Below are 23,280 nucleotides of genomic sequence, written 5' to 3' on the forward strand. Positions count from 1 at the left end.
TCCTTCTGGACTATGGGAGCACTTCCTCCTGAACCAATCATCTGGCCCCTGGGGCACAGTGCCTTGTAATGCAAGTGATCTTTTGATCTCTTTATGTTTCATTGAGGAGAGAGCTAACCTGTAAATTCTTAACTCACAAGCTGGGGAGAGATGATGTTTTAAGCCCTTTGCCTACATCGATCTCCTTCTATTGAAAGCACTCTCTGGTTCCGGTTAATCGATTGGTTAGTGGTGGATGTAACAAGGTTGATGGATGGGTGAGCTCCTCAACATAGTCTTTCTGGAAACTGGCGAGTGGTGAAAAACGTATTAGCTAATAAGTACTGGGAAATGAGATTTTTACAGCTGTAATCTACAAGAGTGGAGAGCAGGAATGAGCTAGAGTTTTCTTCTTGCTAAAACACAACTCTTGTGCTTAGTTCATGATCTGTGTCTAGTACGTGTCCACAGATAATTGTGCCAAGTCTGCTATTGACTAGGAATGAGAAATAAGTGAGCCAGGGAGGAAGAAATATGATTCCTGTATTTGTGTTTCCAAAATCTTTTAAGCTCTGGTTGAGGATTTCCTATGTGGAAGTTCCACTATTTAATAGCAGAATTGAGTTCTAAGTTAAAAAAAAAAAAAAGAAAATTCCACCTCCTCTCGGGGGGGGGCAGCACATTTCCCATCTTAATCTTGACATCTCATAAAGTAATTATTTTGTTGTTGTGAGTTATTTTTTAGATGTCTTATAGCTGCTATTGGTTGACTAGAAGGTATTCATTGTGGGGATGTTAATCAGTTGATAGGGCTGAGAATCTGCTCCTTCTTTTGATAGCATGCTCACCCATTCAGAAATGATCCATTTCAAATGGAAATCTTGGCTTTCTTTTTTCTGTCCCTTCCTAAAGCATTGACAGTTCACTTCAGGCAGAATTTCTGAAATGCTTTCTCAAACATCTGTATGTCAAAGTAGCCAGCCTTGGGGCTTCCCTGGTGGTCCAGCGGGTAAGACTCCATGCTCCCAATCCAGGGGACCCAGGTTTGACCCTTGGTCAGGGAACTAGATCCCGCGTGCCGCAACTAAGAGCCTACGTGCTGCAAATAAACATGCTGCAATGAAGATCCTGCGTGCTGCAACTAAGACCCGGCGCAGCCTAGATAAATAAATAAATATTATATTAAAAAAAGTAACAAGCCTTAAATATTATGATTCACTGGGAAAAAAGTTAAGGGAACTCAGATCTGTAGGTTTCAATCACCGCCCCCCCGCCCCGAGACATGCGCGCGTACGTACACACGTTTTTTAAAAAAATAAGTTTATTTATTTAATTTATTTATTTTTGACTGCACTGGGTCTTTGTTGCTGCGCGCGAGCTTTCTCTAGTTGCGGCGAGAGGGGGCTGTTCTTCATTGTGGTGCACGGGCTTCTCATTGCAGTGGCTTCTCTTGCTGCGGAGCATGGGTTCTAGGCACACGGGCTTCGGTAGTTGTGGCGCATGGGCTCAGTAGTTGTGGTGAGCGGACTCAGTAGCTGTAGCTCACGGGCTCTAGAGCGCAGGCTCAGTAGTTGTGGCGCACGGGCTGAGTTGCTCTGCAAGCGGCATGTGAGATCTTCCCGGACCAGGGCTCATACCCGTGTCCCTTGCATTGGCAGGCAGATTCTTAACCACTGCGCCACCAGGGAGGCCCCACACAAGCATTTTTATTGGTGTTTGCTTTCTGATTCTGTGTGTAAGTTCCTTCAGTCTGTGTAAAGATGAATACAGGATTTCCTAATCTACATCAGTACTTTTATCTCTCACGCATTTTCTCCCACAGATTATGAAACCAGGCATTGTGTTTGGTGTCTTTAAAGACATCTTAGAGCCTCCGCCTTTCTCTACAACACATTTCTTAGTTCTCTTCTTATCAGTCTCAGTTCATGAGAAATTTAGGAGGTAGGTACAGAGTCTTAAGTGAGAAGAAAATACAATCCACTAACCATGTTAAGCCCAGCCATGTAGCCACAGGTAATTATTCTAGAAGGGAAAGATATTTGTATAGCTGTGATTTCTTTTTAGCAGTCATACCATAACCTTGTGAAATTACCATAAATATGTTTTAAAGTGGGGATGTGGCGGCCATGCCAAGGAGAGAGGAACCCACCCATCCAGAGTAGAAAGAAGAAATGGTAATTCCCGCACGTTCCTTTTTTCTGTTTGTTATATTAGTATTATTTATGAATTTATTATCTTTCCTGTATGCTTTGGAGAAGAAGCAAGCTGTAGGGGACAGACAGGGGACTAGAAATTAGGAAGCATGGTTTCTCATCCAGGCCCTGCCCTAACTGACTCTGGTTTTGGACGAAGTGCTTGAAGTCTCCAAGTGTCTGCTGGATTTTACCCATCTGTGAAAATGATGCAAAATCTGCCTTGTTTACTCCATAGCGTTGTGAGGGTATAAAAAGAAGTCATCTGGGACATCCAGAAGGACCTAAAGGACCTGTGACATCTGGCTGCTAGGCTGTAGAAACTTAAAACTACAGTGTGATTAACCATGAGCCTTTAGTTTTCATCCCTATACATGGAGCACAGTCTGCTCTTATCTTCCTAAGTATGTGAATCTGGGCTCCCAGAATCAAAGCCCAAGCTTGGTTTAATGCTTGCAAGATGAGTCCTTGAACAAATAAAATTAACTATCGTAGCGTGGAAAAAAAAAAAAAAAAAGAAATCATCGCGCAGGCAGACCCTCAAGGACTCTGCAAACGTGAGCATGAGAGTCTTGATGTCTTAGGTGGAAACAGTCGCCGCCCGCCCTGGACGTCCGTCCGTCCTCCCTCGGGGCAGCCTGGCTCGCCATCGCTCTGGCCAGACTGGGAGACTCTGAAGCTCCCTTCCCTGTTCCCCCTTATCCAAGGTCACTTCCTTTGTCTTGTGTGTGGTCTTAGGCGGAGCGGCCTTGAGCACTCAGTAGCTAGTCTATGTGTTTCTCCCCGTAGATAGTGAGCCTCCTTAGCTTAGGTTCCAGTCCAAGAGACAGGGATCATTCCAGAAAGGAAAAGGGAAGCACGCAGATGCTGCCTGCAAATGCACCGCAGTTTCTGACGAGCTTTGCCTGCACTGCTGATCCTGCATTGGAACCTATTTACCGGGCGTTTTCAGTGCTTGATCAGGAAAGGAGGGAACACTGTGAAGGAGGACGTGGTTGCCTGGTGAAATGGCAAAACCGGGGGCATTGGGGTCAGACAGGCGGCTGGTTCTTAAATTCTGACTTGCTGGGAATTCCCTGGCAGTCCAGAGGTTAGGACTCCACGCTTTTACTGCTGAGGGCCCGGGTTCAATCCCTGGTCGGGGAACTAAGATCCCATAGGCTGCGCCGTGTGGCCAAAAAAAAAAAAAAAATTCTCACTTGCTCCTTTACTTGGTATGCGCTTTTATATTCAGAAAAAAATAACAAACCCAGTCATAGTTAGTGCAAACAAACCCAAGCAGGAAGAACACAGATTCTGCAGGCAGGGATTTGGGTTCAGGGTGTGCCACTAGAGGATTTTACAGCCCACACAAGTCCTTTGACCTCCTGAGTTTTCCTTTCCTCGGCTTCAGTGGTAATTATATATTACACATGCCTTGCAGATTTGCTGTAGCATTCAATAAGATAATCTGTGTCACATTCCTGGGACAGTGCCTGTACATTGTCAAAATGTGACAGCCCCTGACTCTCCCCTGACTACGTTGCTTCAGGAAAGAGCTGATTCATGTTGAAAAGTGTTAGGAGAACTAGATCCACATGGAATTTTGCCCTGAGCTCGTTTAAGGGTGTGCCTGCTACCTACCCGGTGGGCTCCCTTCCAGCCCTAGAGTCACTGAGCTACGCTAGGTGGATAGTTTTAAAGTATTCCATTCATTCTTTCCTGCTGCCTCTCAGGATCTTGCGGGTTTCCCCAGCCGTGAAAAGTAGATCCAGTGAGCTGAACTTGGCTTCTTTTCCTTCTTCCCTGCCATGTGAGTTGCCTCAGCTAGAAGGGGGAACCCCTATGCATTGATTTCTACACGATGATTGGATGTCATATCTAAGTTTACCTTTCCAGTGACAACCCAGTTATACTTTTTGAATATGCACAGATCTGCACCCCACATCATACTTATCCTATTTTCTCAACTAAAACTCAGGTCTTGAAAACTGACAAGTTGGAGTATATTTGTGCGGACGTCGGGACAAGACTTTTTGGAAGAGGAGCTGTCCCAGGAATTCTGAGGTGTTTGGTCATCATAAACATACTCTCTAATGCCTCACCCTGAGATTAAGTGCAGTGCTGTTTCCCACCTTCCAGTGGGCGAAATGGTTTGGCGAGGTTTGGTCAGCCAGGCTGTTTTGTTCATACAAGTTCGGCAGAATGAACCTGATCCGATTTTCTTATGGAAAAGAGATTGCAGAAGAGCCTGGTGGTGGAAGGTGGTTAATACATCTTGTTGAATCAAGTGAACTTAATTGCTAAAATGCAGTTCGTTGAAAGGATTGATCTCCTCTCATTGAAAATTTACCAGCAAAATAGAACCTAGGGCTGGCCTGCAGTCCTGTAAAAATCTAGAGCAGAGAAAGTGCCTGTCACCAAGGCGGGGTTGGGGAGACTTGCCGGACACACCGTGAATTGCCCTTTCATCCCATCTTTGCATATCCAGGCAGATTAAAGCTACTCAAGTCTAATCTTTTTGAACTGGTGGTTATTACTGGCTGCTGGAGGATATGCTCTGAAGTGTAATTAAGCTGATCTCAAGGTTGAAGCCGGGCGTCTGATCGCTTATTACTAAGGACAGAAAATTCCCATAGAAAGCTTCGTCCTGGTGTCAGGGCATTTCAGCTGTGAGTTGCAAGCCTGCTTTGATGCATGGCTCTCAGGAGAGGCAGGAGGAGATGGGGCGATGGCCAGAACAGGGCAGAGGTGGCGCTTTGGGTGTTTTTCCAGTTTTGCTTTCCTCTGACTTTGGTGCCGGGCTTCCAGGATTTCCTGCACTACTTCCAGAGGCGAAAACTGTCTTTTACCGGAATCTTTTCTTTAAAAATCGAGCGTTTGCTAGTCAGGCCAAGCCTTTAGCTGACAGAAAAAGCACTAGGATGGATGGATGGGAAGAGAGGCTGGGCCCCTGCGGATTCATGTCCTCCCAGAGCTAAGGGTCAGCGCAGCACAGGACACAGAAAGACCAAGACACCAACCATCCCGGTTCCCGGAAGGTCCAGATACTCAGAAAAGACATGAGATTCATTTCGAAGAGCTATATACGGGGGAAATTTGATATAGAGCCACCACACTGTGTGAGTACATCAGGACCGAGACGGTCCGAGTCAGATATATTTAATCAGGAAGTTGCTTGGAGGAGTAATTGAATTTAATGTCTCAGCCATAGACTTGAAGACGCTTATCCTTGGGAATGGATCTCATTGCTGGTCCCCCGATTTTACAGATGGGCATATCCCAGAGGGAATAATTTGTTCAAAGTCACTTAGCCAAGTTAGTGATGGAATTAGAGATAGAGACCAAGTCCCCTGTACTTTCAGCAAAGAAGGTTTACAGTGGAAGAGGAGAGGTTGGTGGACAGAGGAAATACTGATTCTTTTGCAGAGGGAGAGGTGGGGTGGAGGCCCAGAGAAAGAGGCTTTTGACTCTGGTCCGCATTCTTTGGGAAAGAAAGTGAAGAATAGAACCCAGGTTTTCTGACACCCAGTGGGGTGGTACCAATTGTCTCAGTGGCCCTCAGAATTTCTAAATGACTCAAAGGATGGCTTCTGTATTTCTACCGCTATTGAAGATAAAGGTGTTTCTTTTCTTCTTGTCCCTTTTTTCTTCTCTTTAGAAATTCTTAAAAAAAAAAAAAAAAAAGACACCCAGAATAGAAATGTAAAAAGTGAGACCTCAAAGATCGTCAGGTAGAAAAGAGGGATAACTTCGAAGCAAATACAGGAGTATCCTTACTGTCTAGTTAGAAGAATATTTAGATTTCTCTATTTTGTGTAGCTATTCCTCAAACCGAAACCAGAGTGTTATTTTATTATTATTATTATTTTTTGCGGTACGTGGGCCTCTCACTGTTGTGGCCTCTCCTGTTGCGGAGCGCAGGCTCAGCGGCCATAGCTCACGGGCCCAGCCGCTCCACGGCATGTGGGATCTTCCTGGACTGGTGCACGAACCCGTGTCCCCTGCATCGGCAGCCAGACTCTCAACCACTGTGCCACCGGGGAAGCCCCAGAGTGTTATTTTAAGTTCAAGCGGTCACAGTTTGTTTTTCGGTCGCTCCTGTGTCCCAGGCTTATTCTGCGGAGAGGATCAAAGAAATTATTAAATACATTCCTTGCCCTCCTGAATTCTGTGACAATGGCTGCTAGTATAAAAAGACTGAGATTAGTGGAGGCTAGAGACAGGAGAAAAGGCACTCTGTAATGGGCAGGCTTGGGTGTAACAGGGAGGAAAGATGGAGACCTGAGTCCTTGGCTTCTGGTGTTGATGGGGAGAGCTTGATTTTCTCCTCACCTGTCCTCATTTGCTTCCCCAGGAACCCAGAAAGTGTCAGGGGCCAGCTACTGCATAGAACATCCACGTAGAACAATCTTAGGAATGTGGCAACAAAATCTGTTTCCTTAAAGTAAATGGAAAAGTCGCTTCCTTTGGTGTGTTCCAGCGTGTCTACTCACAATTAATTTGGCAAAGTGAACCAGAAAAGAATGACCATCTTCATCCTTCTTCGGGGGGAACTCTTGGCCAAGCAGGCTGATATGGACAGGCAATAATTAAATTGCTTTGAATAGTGTGTCATATAATTGAGACCAAGGACTTGTGAATATATGCCCCAAACAAAGCGCTGTCTCATAGTGGATCCCCTGAGTCTCAGAGCCCTTTCTTTACCATATTATGAGACCTAATATCTTAATTAAAATGAGAAAACATTGAAAAAAAACTAACGAGGAGTAGAAAAATAGATTGCAAGAAGAAAAAAGATCCCTACAGTTTTATGGGCTTAATTTCTCAGTTAGAAAGACAATGAGTTGGAAACATTTTATATGGAATTGAATGAACAAACACAGGGTCGTTTTACCTTTGCTTTTAAAAGTCTCATTTACGTTTTTCTAAAGACTGGCTGATGAGAAAGAGGCAATTCAGAAAATGCTAAAAGCATAAAATGTAGGCGGTTTCAGAATTTTAATCAGCTTGCGCGTTCTGTGTTTTTCAGATCAATGGTATTAGCAGAGCCTATTGCAATCGCAGATAGATGAGTTCTTCCTCTCTTTCTTCTGTGTTCTCATAGAACCTTGAACTTCTTGTAGGGCTCTTACCACATCTGCTAATCCCATTGATGTCTTCACTGTCCCCACTTAGGCTGAGGGCTCTTCACTCCACACTTACTGGTTCTTCACGAGTATCTTGGATATTTTCAGCCCTGATTCTAGTCGATACCATGACCCAGGTGTCTGTACCTGGGATTGCTGTACCTAATTTTCTATATCATTTTAGAAGTGTATGGTTATACAAATATATCATGACTCTTCACCTATAAATAAAAAAGAAGTGGTCTCATAGTATATAGGGGGTGATGGTATATATTTGTGTATCAAAAGGAATGCACAGAACAGTTTTTCCTGACTGTTCTATCTGAAGTGGCCTCCTTCCCCCAGGTACACCCTATCATATCGCCCTGTTTCCTTCTTGCACTTTTTATAATCTGAAATTATCCTGCGTGTGTATACATAAATATTATATACATATAATGTATGTAATATTATATATGATATTGATATGTTTATATTTACTATATAATTTTAATATATTTACATATATGTATATAAAAGTTTACTTATTTATTGCTGCATTCTCCTTCTGGAATGTGCAGGAACTTTATTTCCAGCACGTGGTAAATGCTTATTGACTCTTTTTTTCTTTTTTTTTAATGAATGAATCCTTTAGGTAGAACCAGGGTCATAATGGCATGGATATCAAGTATTAGACTCAATATGACTGAGGCACAAATAATTAGCTGGTTGTAAGTTAATTTTAGTTCAGTTACAGGAAGTTCTTACTGAAGCCCAGAATAATGGTTTCATTATTCCAGGTCTAACAGTTTCCGGATGGTCTAGCAATTCAATGGGGACTTTAATATTCACATTCTCTTTTCGATGATCCCTTATCTCTGAAATTACAATTCTTTCTCCATCCAGAATTCACTGATGCAGTACATTTTATAAGTGCCTACTAGCTCCTAGGGCTACGAAACTGAACAAGCTCCTTGTCCTATAGGTTCTTACCATCTGAGGGGAGAGGCCAGCAAGCCAGGGTGGTTCAGGTTACGAGTGCTGCATAGGATAGTTTCCAGCAGCTGTGGGAGAGATGGCCAACCCAGAGTTAGGTTTTGAGGAAGAGATTTCTGAGATTCTGTAGATGTCAGAATTAGCAGTTGGAGGGGTGTGGTGTGTGAGCGAGAGATGGGGAAGTGTTCATGGGGAGGAAGAGGAGAAAAGTGGTTCCAGTGGAGGAGTCACTTACTGAGAGAGCCTGGAGCATTTGGGAGAAATGGACATCGCTTTGCGTGGAAGGAGCGTAGATTTTTCAGGTAGTGATCGGTGTACAATGCAGCTGGGAATGTGGGTAGGAGCCAAGATAGGAAGGACTTATGTGCGATTCTAGTGTATCTGGAGGACAGTGGGAAATCCTGGAGGGTTTTAAGTAAAGGAGGGACATGGGCAGAATTTTAGGGGACGTGGATGACTTGGTACACTTATGAGTTAGGACTAACCATCCGTCCTATCCATCCTACAAGTGCTTATCTGTTTTAAACCTGCACCAAAGGAGGAAGTGTGAATGGGTCAGAGCAAAGCCATCCCTAGTGATGTAACAAGGTCGCCTCAATGTGCACAGCTCACTGCATGGCAGAATTAATGCTAAATGACACCTTATAAAGGATCGGGTCCAAAGATGTTCTCATCTTCCATCACACCTTTTTTTTTTTTTCTCTCTTTTTTTGGTCCTTTGCTCTGCCTCATTTCCCACCTTAGAACAACAAGGTCACGCTCTTCCGCCAGCTGCAGCAGATGACGTACAGCCTGATCGAGTGGCGGTCCCAGATCCTGTCTGGAACCCTCCCCAAGACGAACTGGCAGAGCTCAAGATGAAGGTCACAGCCAAAATTGATCACGGGAACAGGTAAACCAGGGATGACTTTTCACTGAGAACTTGGAAAAAACCACGCACCTTCATGCTAAGGACACAGCTCACCATGAGCTTGTGATCTTGGAGTTGCCAAAGAACAATGCTTAACTGTTCTCTTTCTGCCTTGAAAATATTTAATTTTGTAGAAGAAAATTTGGCAATGCCTTCACGGGCCAGACCCTGTGCTGGATCTCTGGTCTCAAGGAGATGATGGATGGTCAGGGAATATGGGGCTTGAATGGAAGCAACTCCACTGCCAGACGAACTCAGAGGGTCTGAGCATCAGAAGCTGACAATTTTGGGGACCTGGGACTATCTCTATATTTATTCCTTTTTCTTTAGTTTTTTATTTATACTGGAGTATAGTTGCTTTACAATGTTGTGTTTAGTTTCAGGTGTACAGCAAAGTGATTCAGTTATACATGTATCTATTCTTTTCCAGATTCTTTCCCCATTTAGTTTATTAAAGAATATTGGTAGAGTTCCCTGTGCTATACATCAGGTCCTTGTGTTTATCTATTTTTATATGTAGTGGTGTTTATCTGTTGTTAATCCCAAACCATAATTTATTCCTCCCCCTGCTATCTTTCTTCTAACAGTGTTTTAAATCATCATCAGACTCATTCTGTCTCTTTCTTTCTGTCTTCCCCTAAGTGGGACCATTGCTTACATTGTGTAAAAACCAGATTTGCCAGAATAGCCTGTCTCCAATAACCTCTAAAGAGTTAATCACATCATTCATCTTCCGATTGGCTCGGTCAGTTATGTAGGTTCCAGATGTTACTGCCCTTTGGAAGACAAAAAATTTAGTCGATTCATCAAAATTGATGGTGACCTGGGATGATTCGTCCTTCCTGACCAGCTCTTTTTAAACACTGGGTTCGTTTCTCAGTTTTTGTTGATGATTCATTTGACATTTAGTTTAGTTTTTTTTTTTTTTCCTTGGCTGTGTTGGGTCTTCGTTGCTGCGCGCGGGCTTTCTCTAGTTGCAGCGAGCGAGGGTTACTCTTCGTTGCGGTGCGCGGGCTTCTCATGGCGGTGGCTTCTCTTGTTGCGGAGCACGGGCTCTAGGCGCGCGGGCTTCGGTAGTTGTGGCTCGCGGGCTCTAGAGCGCAGGCTCAATAGTTGCGGCGCACGGGCTTAGTTGCTCTGCCCTTGTCTGTTCACAGGAGTATGACCACAGGAGCTGCACTGCTAGTCATACAGTCCTGGGGAGACGCTTAAACAACAGCTAAGATGGGATAAAGCAGCTCCCTCCTGGCATATATGCTGCCTCTGTATTCTTGGGTCTTGGCACACTGTGGCATCAGCCTGGAGGCCTCTGGTCTCTGGCAAAGGATGGTAATGTCCTACAAACAGCAGACCACGCTGGCCTTTTCATTTCAGCCCTTGGAAGCAGCTCAAGAAATTAAGCTACTCCATCAGTGCATCCGTGATCCGGTCTCGAGCAGCCAACAAGGCCCATTGCTCATAGTCTGGGCGGCCTGTGGGTCTGGCCGCCATGGCAAGGGACCTGCCAGATTGAATCAGTTGATGGAGATGCTATAAAACAGGGAGGCAGGAAATTAGGCATTTTTGCTTTCTGCCCAAAGACTTGGCACGTGCCACCGTTATCCTTGAACTTTCTTGCCCTTTGGACATCCTCACTCCTAAACTGCTAGCGCCTGGAGTGAACTGGGTGTTCAGATCACAGTATCCTTGTTTCCACCACCGTCCCCAACTTCTTAGAACTAAGTACAATTTTTTCTGCTTCTGTGTGCACATCGGGCATAAAAAGCCTTGCTGGGATGGGGCCATGCAGGGACCGTATGGGCCTTACTATTCCCGTGTGGCACCCAGAGCTCTTGTGCCAGTAGGAGCTAACATTCATTGAGAGCCTATTATATGCTAGATATTGTACTGTGTGCTATATATGCGTTATCTCATTAAATTCACACAACAGCCCTGAAGGGTAGGGAGTAATTTACAGACGAGGAAACCAGGCCTTTGCAAAATTAAGTAGATGACCAGAGTCATATTGCCAGCAAGTATTAAAACCAGGATGCAAATCTTGGTCCAGCTGACACCAGAGCCCATTCTCTGAGATAGATTTTGTGATACCAACAGCCAGGACTTAACTTCTTTGATTCCTTTGGTTGCTCTTGTTGTTTTTGGCCGCGCCGTATGTCTTGTGGGATCTCAGTTCTCCGACCAGGGATTGAACCCAGGTCACAGCAGTGGAAGCCCTGAATCCTAACCACTAGGCCACTAAGGAACTCCCTTGATCTCCTTTAAAATGGTCTTGAAAAGGGCTTCCCTGGTGGCGCAGTGGTTAAGAATCTGCCTGCCAATGCAGGGGACACGGGTTCGAGCCCTGGTTCGGGAAAGATCCCACATGCCGCGGAGCAACTAAGCCTGTGCGTCACAACTACTGAGCCCGTGAGTCACAACTACTGAAGCCCGTGCGCCTAGAGCCCGTGCTCCGCAACAAGAGAAGCCACTGCAATGAGAAGCCCCCACACCGCAACGAAGAGTAGCCCCTGGTTGCCACAACTAGAGAAAGCCCGCACGCAGCAACAAAGACCCAACACAGCCAAAAATAATAAATAAATTAAATAAATAAATTAAAACAAACAAACAAACAAAAAACAGTCTTGAATTAAGCACTGTCCCCCAGGCCTGTGCTTTTAAGGAAATCAGGGTAAGCTCCCCAGTATCTGAGCATTCGTCTTTCATAGTTCCTATAACAAACTACAGATGATTAGGGGAAAGAAACATTGGTCAGACGACTTTGGTTAGAATTAGCGCCAGTTTTGCCTTTCCTGTTGAGGTTCTGCAGACCAAATTACTTTGCATATTATATGAGTTTGGGTAACATTTTCATAAGTTTTTTTAGCATTGTTGTATGGAAAGGAAGCAAAAATTGAAAGGAGAAGAGCCAGTGAACTCTTCTTAAGTCTTGACTTGTCTGGCACCCAGCCTTTCAGCTGAATCCTCTGGGTTCTTCCGTGAAGACTCTTCAGGAAAGGGTCTGCTCCTGACGAGGAGAACCAACTGACCATTTCTTTCTTCCTAGAATGCTGGGGTTGGATCTGGTCGTGCGGGACGACAACGGGAACATCTTGGACCCCGATGAAACCAGCACCATCGCCCTCTTCAAGGCCCATGAAGTGGCCTCGAAGAGGATTGAGGAAAAGATTCAAGAAGAGAAGGTGAGCTTCCTCAGATGTGCAGACTTTGGCCCCAGAGGTTCCATTTTTGCTTTTTTTTTTTTGCGGTACGTGGGCCTCGGCCTCTCACTGTTATGGCCTCTCCCATTGCGGAGCACAGGCTCCGGACGCACAGGCTCAGCGGCCATGGCTCACGGGCCCAGCCGTTATGCGGCATGTGGGATCTTCCCAGACCGGGGCACGAACCCGCGTCCCCTGCATCGGCAGGCGGCCTCTCAACCACTGCGCCGCCAGGGAAGCCCTTTGCTTTTGTTTTTAATGAAGGAAAAGGAGTTAAGACAACAGAGGTTGGAAATGTTGTTTAGAAATCATTCATTTCCTCATTTTAGAAGCAAAATATTACAAAAAGAACAAAGCAGTTTTGTATATTCTGACCTGGGAAGGTTGCAAAGATAATGTATTAAGCAGAAAAGAGCAAGATGCAGAACCGTGTGTATAAAAGACTATTATTTGTGTTTCAAAAAAGAATATACATACATCTGTGCTTGCCTATGTGCAGACTAACTCTGTAGTGATAGACAAGAAACAGACAATTAATGGATGCCTCTGAGAAGGAGAATTGGGTGGGAGAAAAGCCTCTTTACTCTGTAAACTTCTGTATTTAGTACATAGATCATGATTTCCAAAATAAAATAGTATTTACAAATAAAGTGTTTGAAAGATTTTAAAAATAGTAATTGGACAATAAATAAAAATTCAAAAGGTATAGAAAAAGAGAAAAAGAAAAAAGTCACTTATATTATGACTCCCCAAACATACTGATGTTGAGGTATATATTCTTCCAGTCTTTCTGTTCTAATGAGTAGAGGTTTCTGTTTATTTCGTTTAGTTTGTAGGTTTTATTTCTTCAGCACAGTTGTAATAACATTTCATTGTGTTTCTGGATCTAATGGCTAATCATGCCTGAAGGTGGACCTGTCCAGTGGAATCTCTTATTTGCAATGAGAGTTGTTCCCCAAAAGAAGGATAATGAATCGTGATGTTCATGCTTTTGAGGTTTACCCAGAAATTGTCGTGAGAGATGAGAACTTCTTAAAGCTACTAAAACCCTGAGTTATCATAAACTTTAGATAATATGCTCTTTAGACAGCATTTATTGAATTACTTGGGTTCAAGGCGCTTCACAGGACCGCCTTGATCATCTAAATAATAATGGTTCTATTTTTCTCACTTGATCACTTCTCCACTTACACACACTTTCTTCTCAGTAAGTGCTTCTCTCGGGTGGTCATTATATTTGGCTCCCGTTTGCAGGCCAGAGTCTTTGCTAGCGTTTCCCACTTGCTGAAACCAAGATGCTTTTCTGTCTTGTCCTCTGTGTTCAGTCAATCCTGCAGAATCTGGACTTGCGGGGCCAGTCCATCTTCAGTGCCGTGCATACCTACGGCCTCTATGTGAACTTCAAGAACTTTGTCTGCAACATTGGGGAAGACGCAGAGTTGTTCATGGCCCTCTACGACCCGGACCAGTCCACGTTCATCAGGTAGTAGAGACCCAGGTCATCTTCCGTCAACCTTGCAAAAATACCCAGCCTTCACCTATCTCCTCCCTGAGGATTTCTTTGCTGGGTTTGAGAGGGGAAGATGGAGAAGAGGGGGAGGATTTCTAGGCAGTAGAAAATAAACCCTTTGGGTCGCTAAGCCATTCTGAATAGCTGCTGAAACAGTGCAGTAGTAACAGTTTGTGTACTCCCTGGGTCTTAGAAATCACAGAAAACTCGTCCGAACATGGTGACAGGAACAGAGAATTCAAAGGAGCATAAGAGAGGGGTGAGGGAGGGATGACTCGGCAGAACACTGAGAATTTTAGAGCAGTGAAACTATCCTCTCTGATACTGTCATGGTGACTGTGTGTCATTACACATTTTTCCAAACCCAGAGAATGTCCAACACTAAGAGTGACCCCTAATGTAAACTGTAGACTCGGGGTAATAATGACCTCTCAGTGTAGGTTCAATGGTTATAACAATGATTGTACCATTCTGCGGGGGGTTGTTGATAAAGGGGTGGGGGCTGGGCATGGAGGGGGGCCTAGGGGAAATCTGTACCTTCAGCTCAACTTTGCTATGAACCCAATACTGCTATAAATTAAAGACTTTAGCTTTGTTCAACCCTACAGTCATGCTGCCGCTGAGCAGCTGAGAAAACAGGTTTATTCTTGAGAAGATGGCTAAAAGTAATTACTGACAAATTATTTATGATTTTTTAAAATAAATTTTTAAAATAATTAATTTTTGGCTGCATTGGGGCTTCGTTGCTGTGCACGGGTTTTCTCTAGTTGTGGCGAGTGGGAGCTACTCTTCGTTGCGGTGTGCGGGCTTCTCATTGCGGTGGCTTCACATGGGCTTCATTCGTTGTGGCTCGCGGGCTCAGTAGTTGTGGCTCGCGGGCTCTAGAGCGGAGGCTCAGTAGCTGTGGCACACGGGCTTAGTTGCTCCGCGGCATGTGGGATCTTCCTGGATCAGTGCTCGAACCCGTGTCCCCTGCATTGGCAGGCGGATTCTTAACCACTGCGCCACCAGGGAAGCCCCAAAATTGTTTGTATCTAAAAAAGAAAGCTTATTGCGGTGTGGTGCTGTGGATTCCCGGGGATGGACTTGGAATGATTCTTATAATATTATATTCCTGACTCAGCAAAACTGAAACTTTCATACAAAGAATTTGAGATGGAACACAGACCCCAGATAGAATCTGGTAGAATCTACTGTGTCTGTGCCCGTCTTGAGCAGTGCTTGTCATGGGGCCGTACTGGGTGTACCTCAGAGAGCCAGGCTACAGCCAGGAGACCAGAGGCCGGTCATTGGTGTGGTCTCAGACCTGCCTGGTGAACTTTACTGGCTCTTCTGGGCCACCTTTCGACCCTATTCAGTCTATACTGAGAGCGGCTTCCTCCCCATTTAGGTGCTCATTGAGATTTTTTTTTTCCCCCTTCATCAGTGAAAACTACCTAATTCGCTGGGGCAGCAATGGAATGCCCAAGGAGATCGAGAAGCTTAATAACCTTCAAGCGGTCTTTACTGTAAGTCCTACCTATGTTTAACCCTTTCCTTTGTTTGCAATCTTCACAGGTGCACGTGACAGGTATATGGAAAATTTAAAAACGGACACATGAAAATAACAATCAGCATGATCTCTCTAGCAGGACTGACCCACTCATTTATTCACCAAATATTTATTGAGCACCTGTCAGAGGCCAGGCACTTGAGATACATCAGTGAACACATCCGATAATGTCCTGGTTCTCAAGGAGCTTTCTGTCCTAATGGGGAAGTCAGTAATAAACAGTAATCAGATAGATGAGGATTTGTATAGAATGTTAGAGGTCCTGAGTACCTTGGGGGGATTGGGAGTTTCTGGGCTGGGGGAGGGTTGCTGTCTTAAACAGTGGGTGAGGGCAGACCTTTCAGCAAGAACTTCCAGTTGATGAGGGGGTGAGCTGTGCAGATAAAGGGGGGGACCTTCCAGAGCCACGTTACGGTCGGGGCAAAGACCGGACTAGACTTTTGTGTTGGCTTATACGTTAATGGACTTTTCCCTCTCTGTCTCCACTTCGCGGAGGCAGGAGGTGCTGCTGTAAATGGATCGAGAGCCAGGAATGTACTGGGCTAGAGCCTGGGGCCTGGTGACTCTCCTTTTCGTGGGCTAGGAACTTCCTTGGGATTCTCTCCCCTTTTTTGGACATCAGTGCTTGAAATGCCCTGGAGCTGCTGCCACCTGCTCTGAGCAGCCTTGGTGGGCAGGTTTTCCAGCTCCCATTAAGCCTAAAAGAGATACTGGCTTCCTTTTCTCCCTTTTTCCCTTAAGCCACACCCATATTTTGTCTGCTTTTTCTCTTACCACTCTTACAGTCAGGAAAACAGAGTCTAAGGTGAAGCACCAAAGGAAGTGATAGGAAGGCGCATTGGTCCCTGCTTCCTTCCTTCCTTCATTCCTGCCTTCCTTCTTTCATTCCTTCCTTCCTTCCTGCCTTCCTTCCTTCCTTCCTTCCTGCCTTCCTGCCTGCCTTCCTTCCTTCCTTCCTTCCTGCCTTCCTTTCTTCCTTCCTTCCTTCCTGCCTGCCTTCCTTCCTTCCTTCCTGCCTTCCTGTCTGCCTGCCTTCCTTCCTGCCTTCCTTCCTTCCTTCCTTCCTGCCTTCCTGCCTTCCTGCCTGCCTTCCTTCCTTCCTTCCTGCCTTCCTTCCTGTCTTCCTTCCTGCCTTCCTTCCTTCCTGCCTTCCTGCCTGCCTTCCTGCCTTCCTGCCTGCCTTCCTGCCTTCCTTCCTGCATTCCTTCCTTCCTGCCTTCCTTCCTTCCTTCCTTCCTGCCTTCCTTCCATCCTTCCTTCCTGCCTTCTTTCCTTCCTGCCTGCCTTCCTTCCTTCCTGCCTGCCTGCCTTCCTGCCTGCCTTCCTGCCTTCCTTCCTGCCTGCCTTCCTGCCTTCCTTCCTGCCTTCCGTCCTGCCTTCCTTCCTGCCTTCCGTCCTGCCTTCCTGCCTTCCTTCCTGCCTTCCTTCCTTCCTGCCTTCCTTCCTTTTTGCCTTCCTTCCTTCCTGCCTTCCTTCCTGGCTTCCTGCCTTCCTTCCTGGCTTCCTTCCTTCCTGCCTTCCTTCCTGCCTGCCTTCCTGCCTTCCTTCCTTCCTGCCTGCCTGCCTTCATTTCTGTTTATTATTGTTCCATCTATTAACCTCCTACCCCTATGACGAAAGTGGAGTATTACTATCCCTGCACTGACCCATCTACATCTTCATCACCTAGTAAACATCGACAAAAAAGAGCTTAGAACTCTTCCCAAAACCTCTCCCCAACACGCAGAGTATTTCCTCAATTCTGAGATATGTGAGGGTTTTTTTCCCTGAAATTAAAAGGCGTTTATCAGTCAATGCGTACATTATTTAAAAAAAAAACAACAACACATTAAAAAGGTGTTGTTGAATCATTGGTCCATCTTCTAATCAATACCGTTTCAGAATAGCTGCAATTCACCCTCTCCTCTCCTCCCCCCACCAGTTAGGCCCCTCCTATATGCAAATTTCATGTCCAACTTTTTCAATGAAATAAAATGTGGTGACCGATTCTTTGGTCATTGAACATTCTACAGAAACTTCATTTATACATGATTGTATATTATTAAATAATATCAGTGTGCCCCAGTTTATGTAACCAGTCACTTAAAGTCTTTATCTTTCTATTAATAGAAACTTCACAAAACCTAGAGTAGAAATTCAAGGTGAATATCGTCATTGGTATATATTCCTATCTTGGAGACCTGAGTTAATCTGATTATAGGGGATAGATATGGATCGATTGTTTAAAAAGTAATTCTTGATTCAGTAAAGAGGGCTTGGATAGCCGTTTCATGAAAAGAATTTGAGATGCAGTTAAATCATTTCTGATATTAAAGCAAATGAGATAGGTGAGCTCTTTTGTGGGTTTACTCACCCATCCTTAGGAATACAAACAAGCATAGAGCATGAGCCCCAAAAAGACAGATTTCATCGACACATTTCTCATTAGTCAACACACACCCAGAAGCTCTCGATGGTTATCTCTCATAAAACAGATGAATAATTACAGATAGCAATGCATGTAAACTTCTGTGTGATAGTTGCCTCACAGGATTATTTGGAAGGTGAAATGAAATATCACCAGCACGTGTAGATCCCCAGTAAATGTCAATGTCTTGTAAGTTTTAATTTCGTTTGACACTGAAACGCGTCCGGTGCTCAGCTATGCCCTGGCCAGGATCTAAAGTAACAATGACCAGGGACCCCATTTTTACACACCCTGCGTAAACTGGAGACTTGAGATTGAATCCAATCTGATTTATAAATTTGAAGTAGGAGCTGGGGAATTTTTAAAAATTCTTTTTTTGAATACAGTCATTTTTCTCTGATGCTATGATAGTTCTTGGGTGGATAGGGGGAAGAGAGGAGTCCTGATATTTCAGCATTAGGAAGTATGCTCTGAACGGTGTTTTATTGTAGAGTGAAAAGAAAAGAGAAATGAATATGACAGGGTGATGTAGGGTGACCTCCTTTTCTGTTCTCTCTGCCCCTGTAGGACCTCAGTAGCACAGACCTCATCCGGCCCCGCATCAGCCTCGTGTGCCAAATTGTCCGGGTTGGCCACATGGAGCTGAAGGAGGGCAAAAAGCACACATGTGGACTACGAAGACCCTTTGGAGTAGCAGGTACAGAAAGGACCCGAGATGGATGTAAGATGGTATGGCCACTGGGAAAACAGTATGGTGGGGCCTCAAAAAATTAGATTAGGATCCAGCAATCTCACTTCTGTATCCCCAAACGGATTAAAAGCAGGGTCTCAAAGAGATACTGTCACACTCATGTTTACCACAGCGTTGTTCACAATAGCCAAAGCAGCCCAGCTGTCTGTTGACGGATGAATGGATAGGCAAAATGGTCTTTCCATACAGTGGAATGTCATTCAGCCTTAAGCAGCCCGTGTCCCCTGCATTGGCAGGTGGATTCTCAACCACTGCGTCGCCAGGGAAGTCCAATGTGAATGTTTTTAATGCGACTTTGAGCGGTACATTTAAAAATGTTCAAAATGGCAAATTTCATGTTAGGTATATTTTTCCACAATAAAGAGAAAATTAAAAGAAATACAGAGAAGAGGGAGGAAGGAGAGAGGAGACTCAGAGACAGTGCAAGATGAATTTGGTTGTTAGTGCTAGTATCAGGCACACCGCGTTTACTGCCTGAAACTGCCAGGTAGCTTTTTGTGGGTTCTGTGTCCTCACCTAGATGCCCCTCCTTTGTTTCTCCCTCACTGCCCAGCACTGTGTCTTGTACACAGCAGGGCCCTCTCAGTCAAGCCTCCGTGTGACTGTTGTAATTTTCCCTGACTGCGGCTGCGTATTGATTTTAATTGAATAAAATTCTCCTGGGAAAGTGGTTTGTATGTCTAGGAAATTGGCTCTTCCAAGGCAACATTGCTTTCAAAGAGCGTCCTTGGCTTAAATCAAACTCCATAACCTTCCAGGAGGCCCTCCATTTTCCTCTGTAGTTTGTTAAATGGAGGAAATATATTTTTGGTATTACACCGACACTTTGGTCCCTAAGTAGTTTCGAAAGCCATCAATTCTGCCCCTGGAACGAGGGCCCAGAAACTGCACGTCTTCAGGGTTGACCTGTGCGTTACGTGGCTGGTGAGGCAGCCTTTGTACCCCAGGAGGCTGTGTGCCTTGTGCATCCCTTGAACGGCCTTGCACTGCACCTGCTCTCAAGGTTGGCCAGGCTCTGTCTAGAGGGGACAGCACTACTTCCTGATAGTGAATTGAAATAAAAGCCCAGAAAAGGCAAGGAACCCTGGACCAGGACTGCTTAGCCATCTGTACGGCAGTCTATTCTTTCATAAAAGATTTCAGGAATATTCAAGGTCGTTGTCTTTCAAACTGGTCCATAGAAATTCAAACGTCAAGCTCAAGGCTTTTATTTGCTCTTCCATTTCAGGGTGTCTGTGTGTTCATTCAGGGCGTGGAGAGAAGTTAGGAGTAACTAGATGATGCCATTCACAAATGAACTGCCTATTTGGGGGTTCAAATACAAATTCTCCAGTGCACACGCGCGTGCGCGCATGCAATGTTTTCAGGGGTCTATTAAGGGCTGATAGCAAGTTGATGTCATGCCCTGCTTTCTATAGCTTCCTTTCACTAACTTTATTCATTCCCAAGCCTTATGCACTATATGTTCGGGTTGATTGGAGAAAGCATTTCCTCCCTTGTCTTTCGTTTTTCTAATGATTATTGTCTCATATCTCAGTATTTCTTTTAATCGCCAAACGGATTACCTGTGGTGTGGATCGTTGGTGTGTGTTTTATGGCTAGATTGTAATTTATTAACCAAGGAATGGCTTCTTGCCATGGCCCCTGCCTAACCTCAGCAGCTGTAGAGTGAATGGCCCACTTACTAGTTCTCTAGGCAGCAGGCATAGTTAGGTTAAATGGTTTGGCCCTGTAATCACTGGGTTCATACCCTGGCTTTACCACTGAAACTTCTGACCTAGGGAAAATTACCTACCTTTCCTGTAGTCAGTCTCCTCATCTCTTAAAGTAGGGCTAATATTAATATTTGTATAAATAAGATAATCCATGCAGTAGGGTTACAACAGCGCTTCCTTAATAGCTCCTACTGGGCATCAAAGACCAAGTCACTATATGGTCTTCTAGTCTGTGCTGTTGGTGCCCTGGCTGCCCTTCATTTATGTGGAAACAAGGTGAGAAAATGTCAAATCGGAGGGATGGTGGACCACTGCAAATCTTGAGTTCCTCTCCCAGGTCTTTATTCTACTGACACTCCTGACAAAAAAAAAAAAGAGTGTTCTCTGGGTCTTGGAACGCAGGCTTACTAAAGAGGGTCAGTGTCACGTGACTTAAGAATTCACCAACTTGGTCTAGTAGAATGTTTTAAAGGAGGTCGTCTGCAGGGTTGATCCAAGAATACCCAAGCCCCTGCCTGAGCCCCTGATGAACTGATCTCCTGCTAGGATGGGGACACCGGGAGTCATCATTGGCAAAGAAATAAAAGCAACGTCCCTGCTCGCTCTCGCTCTCTTTCTTCCTCTAGGGGTCTGTGTTTGCTGATACTGTAATTTTCCATAGTTCCTCACTGAGGCCTGAAGCAGTTGGTTTCTTTAATTAAGTTTTGTCTTTTTCCTAGTGATGGATATTACCGATATCATACATGGGAAGGTGGATGATGAAGAAAAGCAACATTTTATTCCCTTTCAGCAGTAAGTACTGTGGCATTATCCCAGGTGACTTGAGACCTGGATTAGGCCTTTGGATGGTGTGTTAGAACCAGGTGCTAGGAACCTTTTGCCCAGTTAGAAAAGGAAAAGCTCTTAAGCGGGAAGATTGTCAGAGCGGAGCTGACAGAAGACTATTCAAAGTCCTTCATGTGGCACTCCATTAAGAGGGTAACTGAACTTTCCTGATTCTACAGAAATGACCAAAGGAACATAAGGGGCAAACCTACCAGATTATGGTGCCACTTAAATGCCAGAAATGCCAACGTTTATCTGTACTTTGTCCTATGGAACAGGTATCACAGAGGACGAGGAATCAAGTAGAATAGCACAGGGCTTCTCAGACTGTAACCTGCACCTGAATCACCTGGGATCTTGTTAGAATGCAAAACACGATCTGGTGGGTCTGGAGTCTGCATCTGACAAGCTTCTAGGTGATGCTGCTACTGCAGGTCTGGGGATCACACTTTGAGTAACAAAGGTTTAGGAGATGCGAGAGTGAAGGGTAGACTAATCCTTGTTTTCCTGCAAGCGGAGGGAAGCCAGCCTGGGAATGCATGGAAGCTTTCCCCCGCAGAGCTGCACTCAGCTCCCCATACTGAGTCTCAGGAGCTGGAGCCCCGGGTGGGCCACTGGGGGACGTTGGAGAGCTACTCTCTATCCCCGTAACGCTGAAGGAGCGTACGTGGGAACATCATGACTGGCTCATACTCCAGCAGGCATGCGCCACTGACCTCGCACAGGTGGCTGGGACGTTGCTGGATCTGACTCCTAACAGGGCAGTCGTGTCAGTGAGAAGAATTGATTGTCTCGGCCACCACAACAGATCAATATGACAAACCGAGAATTCCAGAAACCAGCCCAAGGATATTTGAGTTAATATGTGATTTTATTAGTAATAAGTAATATGGTTATATATATATTTTAATTATTTTAAAATAATTTAAAATCAGTGGAGAAAGATAAACTCTGCAAAAGATAGTGTTTGAGAAAATTAGCTAACCATTTAAGAAACATAAGTTAGATCTTCATCTCCCACCTTATACCACTGTAAATTCCAGATGGTAACATATGTAAGTGTAAGAGCCAAAAATCTTAAAGTACTATAGGAAAACAAAAGTTTTATACGGTGTGATGTGTGGGAGGCCTTTCTGAGTCAGACACCAAAGATTCGCCTAAAGAAGAAAAATTGATAGGTTTCGCCACACAGAAATTTTAGACAACTTATACATAGAAAAAATTTAATAAAATCTTTGCAATGTCTATGAAAAAGAATAAATATTTCTAAATTATAAGGAATTAATACAAGTTCATAAGGAAGTCAGAAGGAAACATACACATGCAAAGAAATGGCCTATAAATTCATTGAGAATCAATGAAAGGCAAATGAAACAATGAGGTTTAGTTTTGGGGTTGACGAAGTTTTAAAAATACATGATATCCAGCGTTCAGTGGGTATAAATACTACTTATAAGAATATAAATTGTTACAATGCATTAAAAACCTTAAAATTTAGAAATTTCAAAGAATATACTCCATAATTAACAGTGATTATTTCTGTTGGTGTAACTCTAGGTGATTTTGCCCCCTTTTGGTTTAACTGCTCACTATTCTTTCTACAATAAATAGGTATTATATGTAATTTAATTTAAAATCTAAAAATCCTTATCTTTCATTTTAAAGTCCAGCACTTTTGGATAAGTTTCTAAATATAATAGTATAAATAGTTTGTGCTAAGTAGTACTTCCCTTCTCATCCAGAAGCTGCTATTAATAATTTTTAAAATATGTACTTATCTAGCATCCTACCACCTATACACTGACCCTCCAAGAATATGGTGAGGTAAATATTTTATGTAGCTTAGTGCTAGTGTGAATTATGACACAACTTTCAAATTCACGAATGCTGCTCCCAGTGTAAATACGTATATTTAAGTATGTTAAATAAGTGCGATATATTAAATTAGTACGTATAATATATTAAAATATATATTTTATATTAATGCATTCAATTAAATTATTTCATATATTAAACCAACTATATTACAATATCTTATGTAAATATAATAAATATTAAATAAAATACATAGCATAAATGTGAATATATAAATACATAAAATGTAAATATACTTGTGATAAATAGAAATAATTTTCATATCCATGAATGTTGTTTCTATT

At 44.0% G+C, this 23,280-nt stretch overlaps 1 protein-coding gene across 1 annotated transcript in view; it reads left to right on the plus strand.

Moving 5' to 3' along the window:
• Positions 1-23,280, plus strand: part of DOCK5 (dedicator of cytokinesis 5) — a 124,409-nt gene that overhangs the window by 1,468 nt on the left and 99,661 nt on the right. The window contains exons 2-7 of the mRNA XM_030879050.3: positions 8,999-9,146; positions 12,208-12,343; positions 13,687-13,844; positions 15,298-15,379; positions 18,398-18,527; positions 21,016-21,088. Coding sequence (XP_030734910.2) covers positions 8,999-9,146; positions 12,208-12,343; positions 13,687-13,844; positions 15,298-15,379; positions 18,398-18,527; positions 21,016-21,088 — 727 coding nt within the window. The remainder of the gene's footprint in view (positions 1-8,998; positions 9,147-12,207; positions 12,344-13,686; positions 13,845-15,297; positions 15,380-18,397; positions 18,528-21,015; positions 21,089-23,280) is intronic.

This window comes from Globicephala melas, chromosome 6 (genome assembly GCF_963455315.2).
Source record: "Globicephala melas chromosome 6, mGloMel1.2, whole genome shotgun sequence".
NCBI classification, from domain to species: Eukaryota; Metazoa; Chordata; class Mammalia; order Artiodactyla; family Delphinidae; genus Globicephala; species Globicephala melas.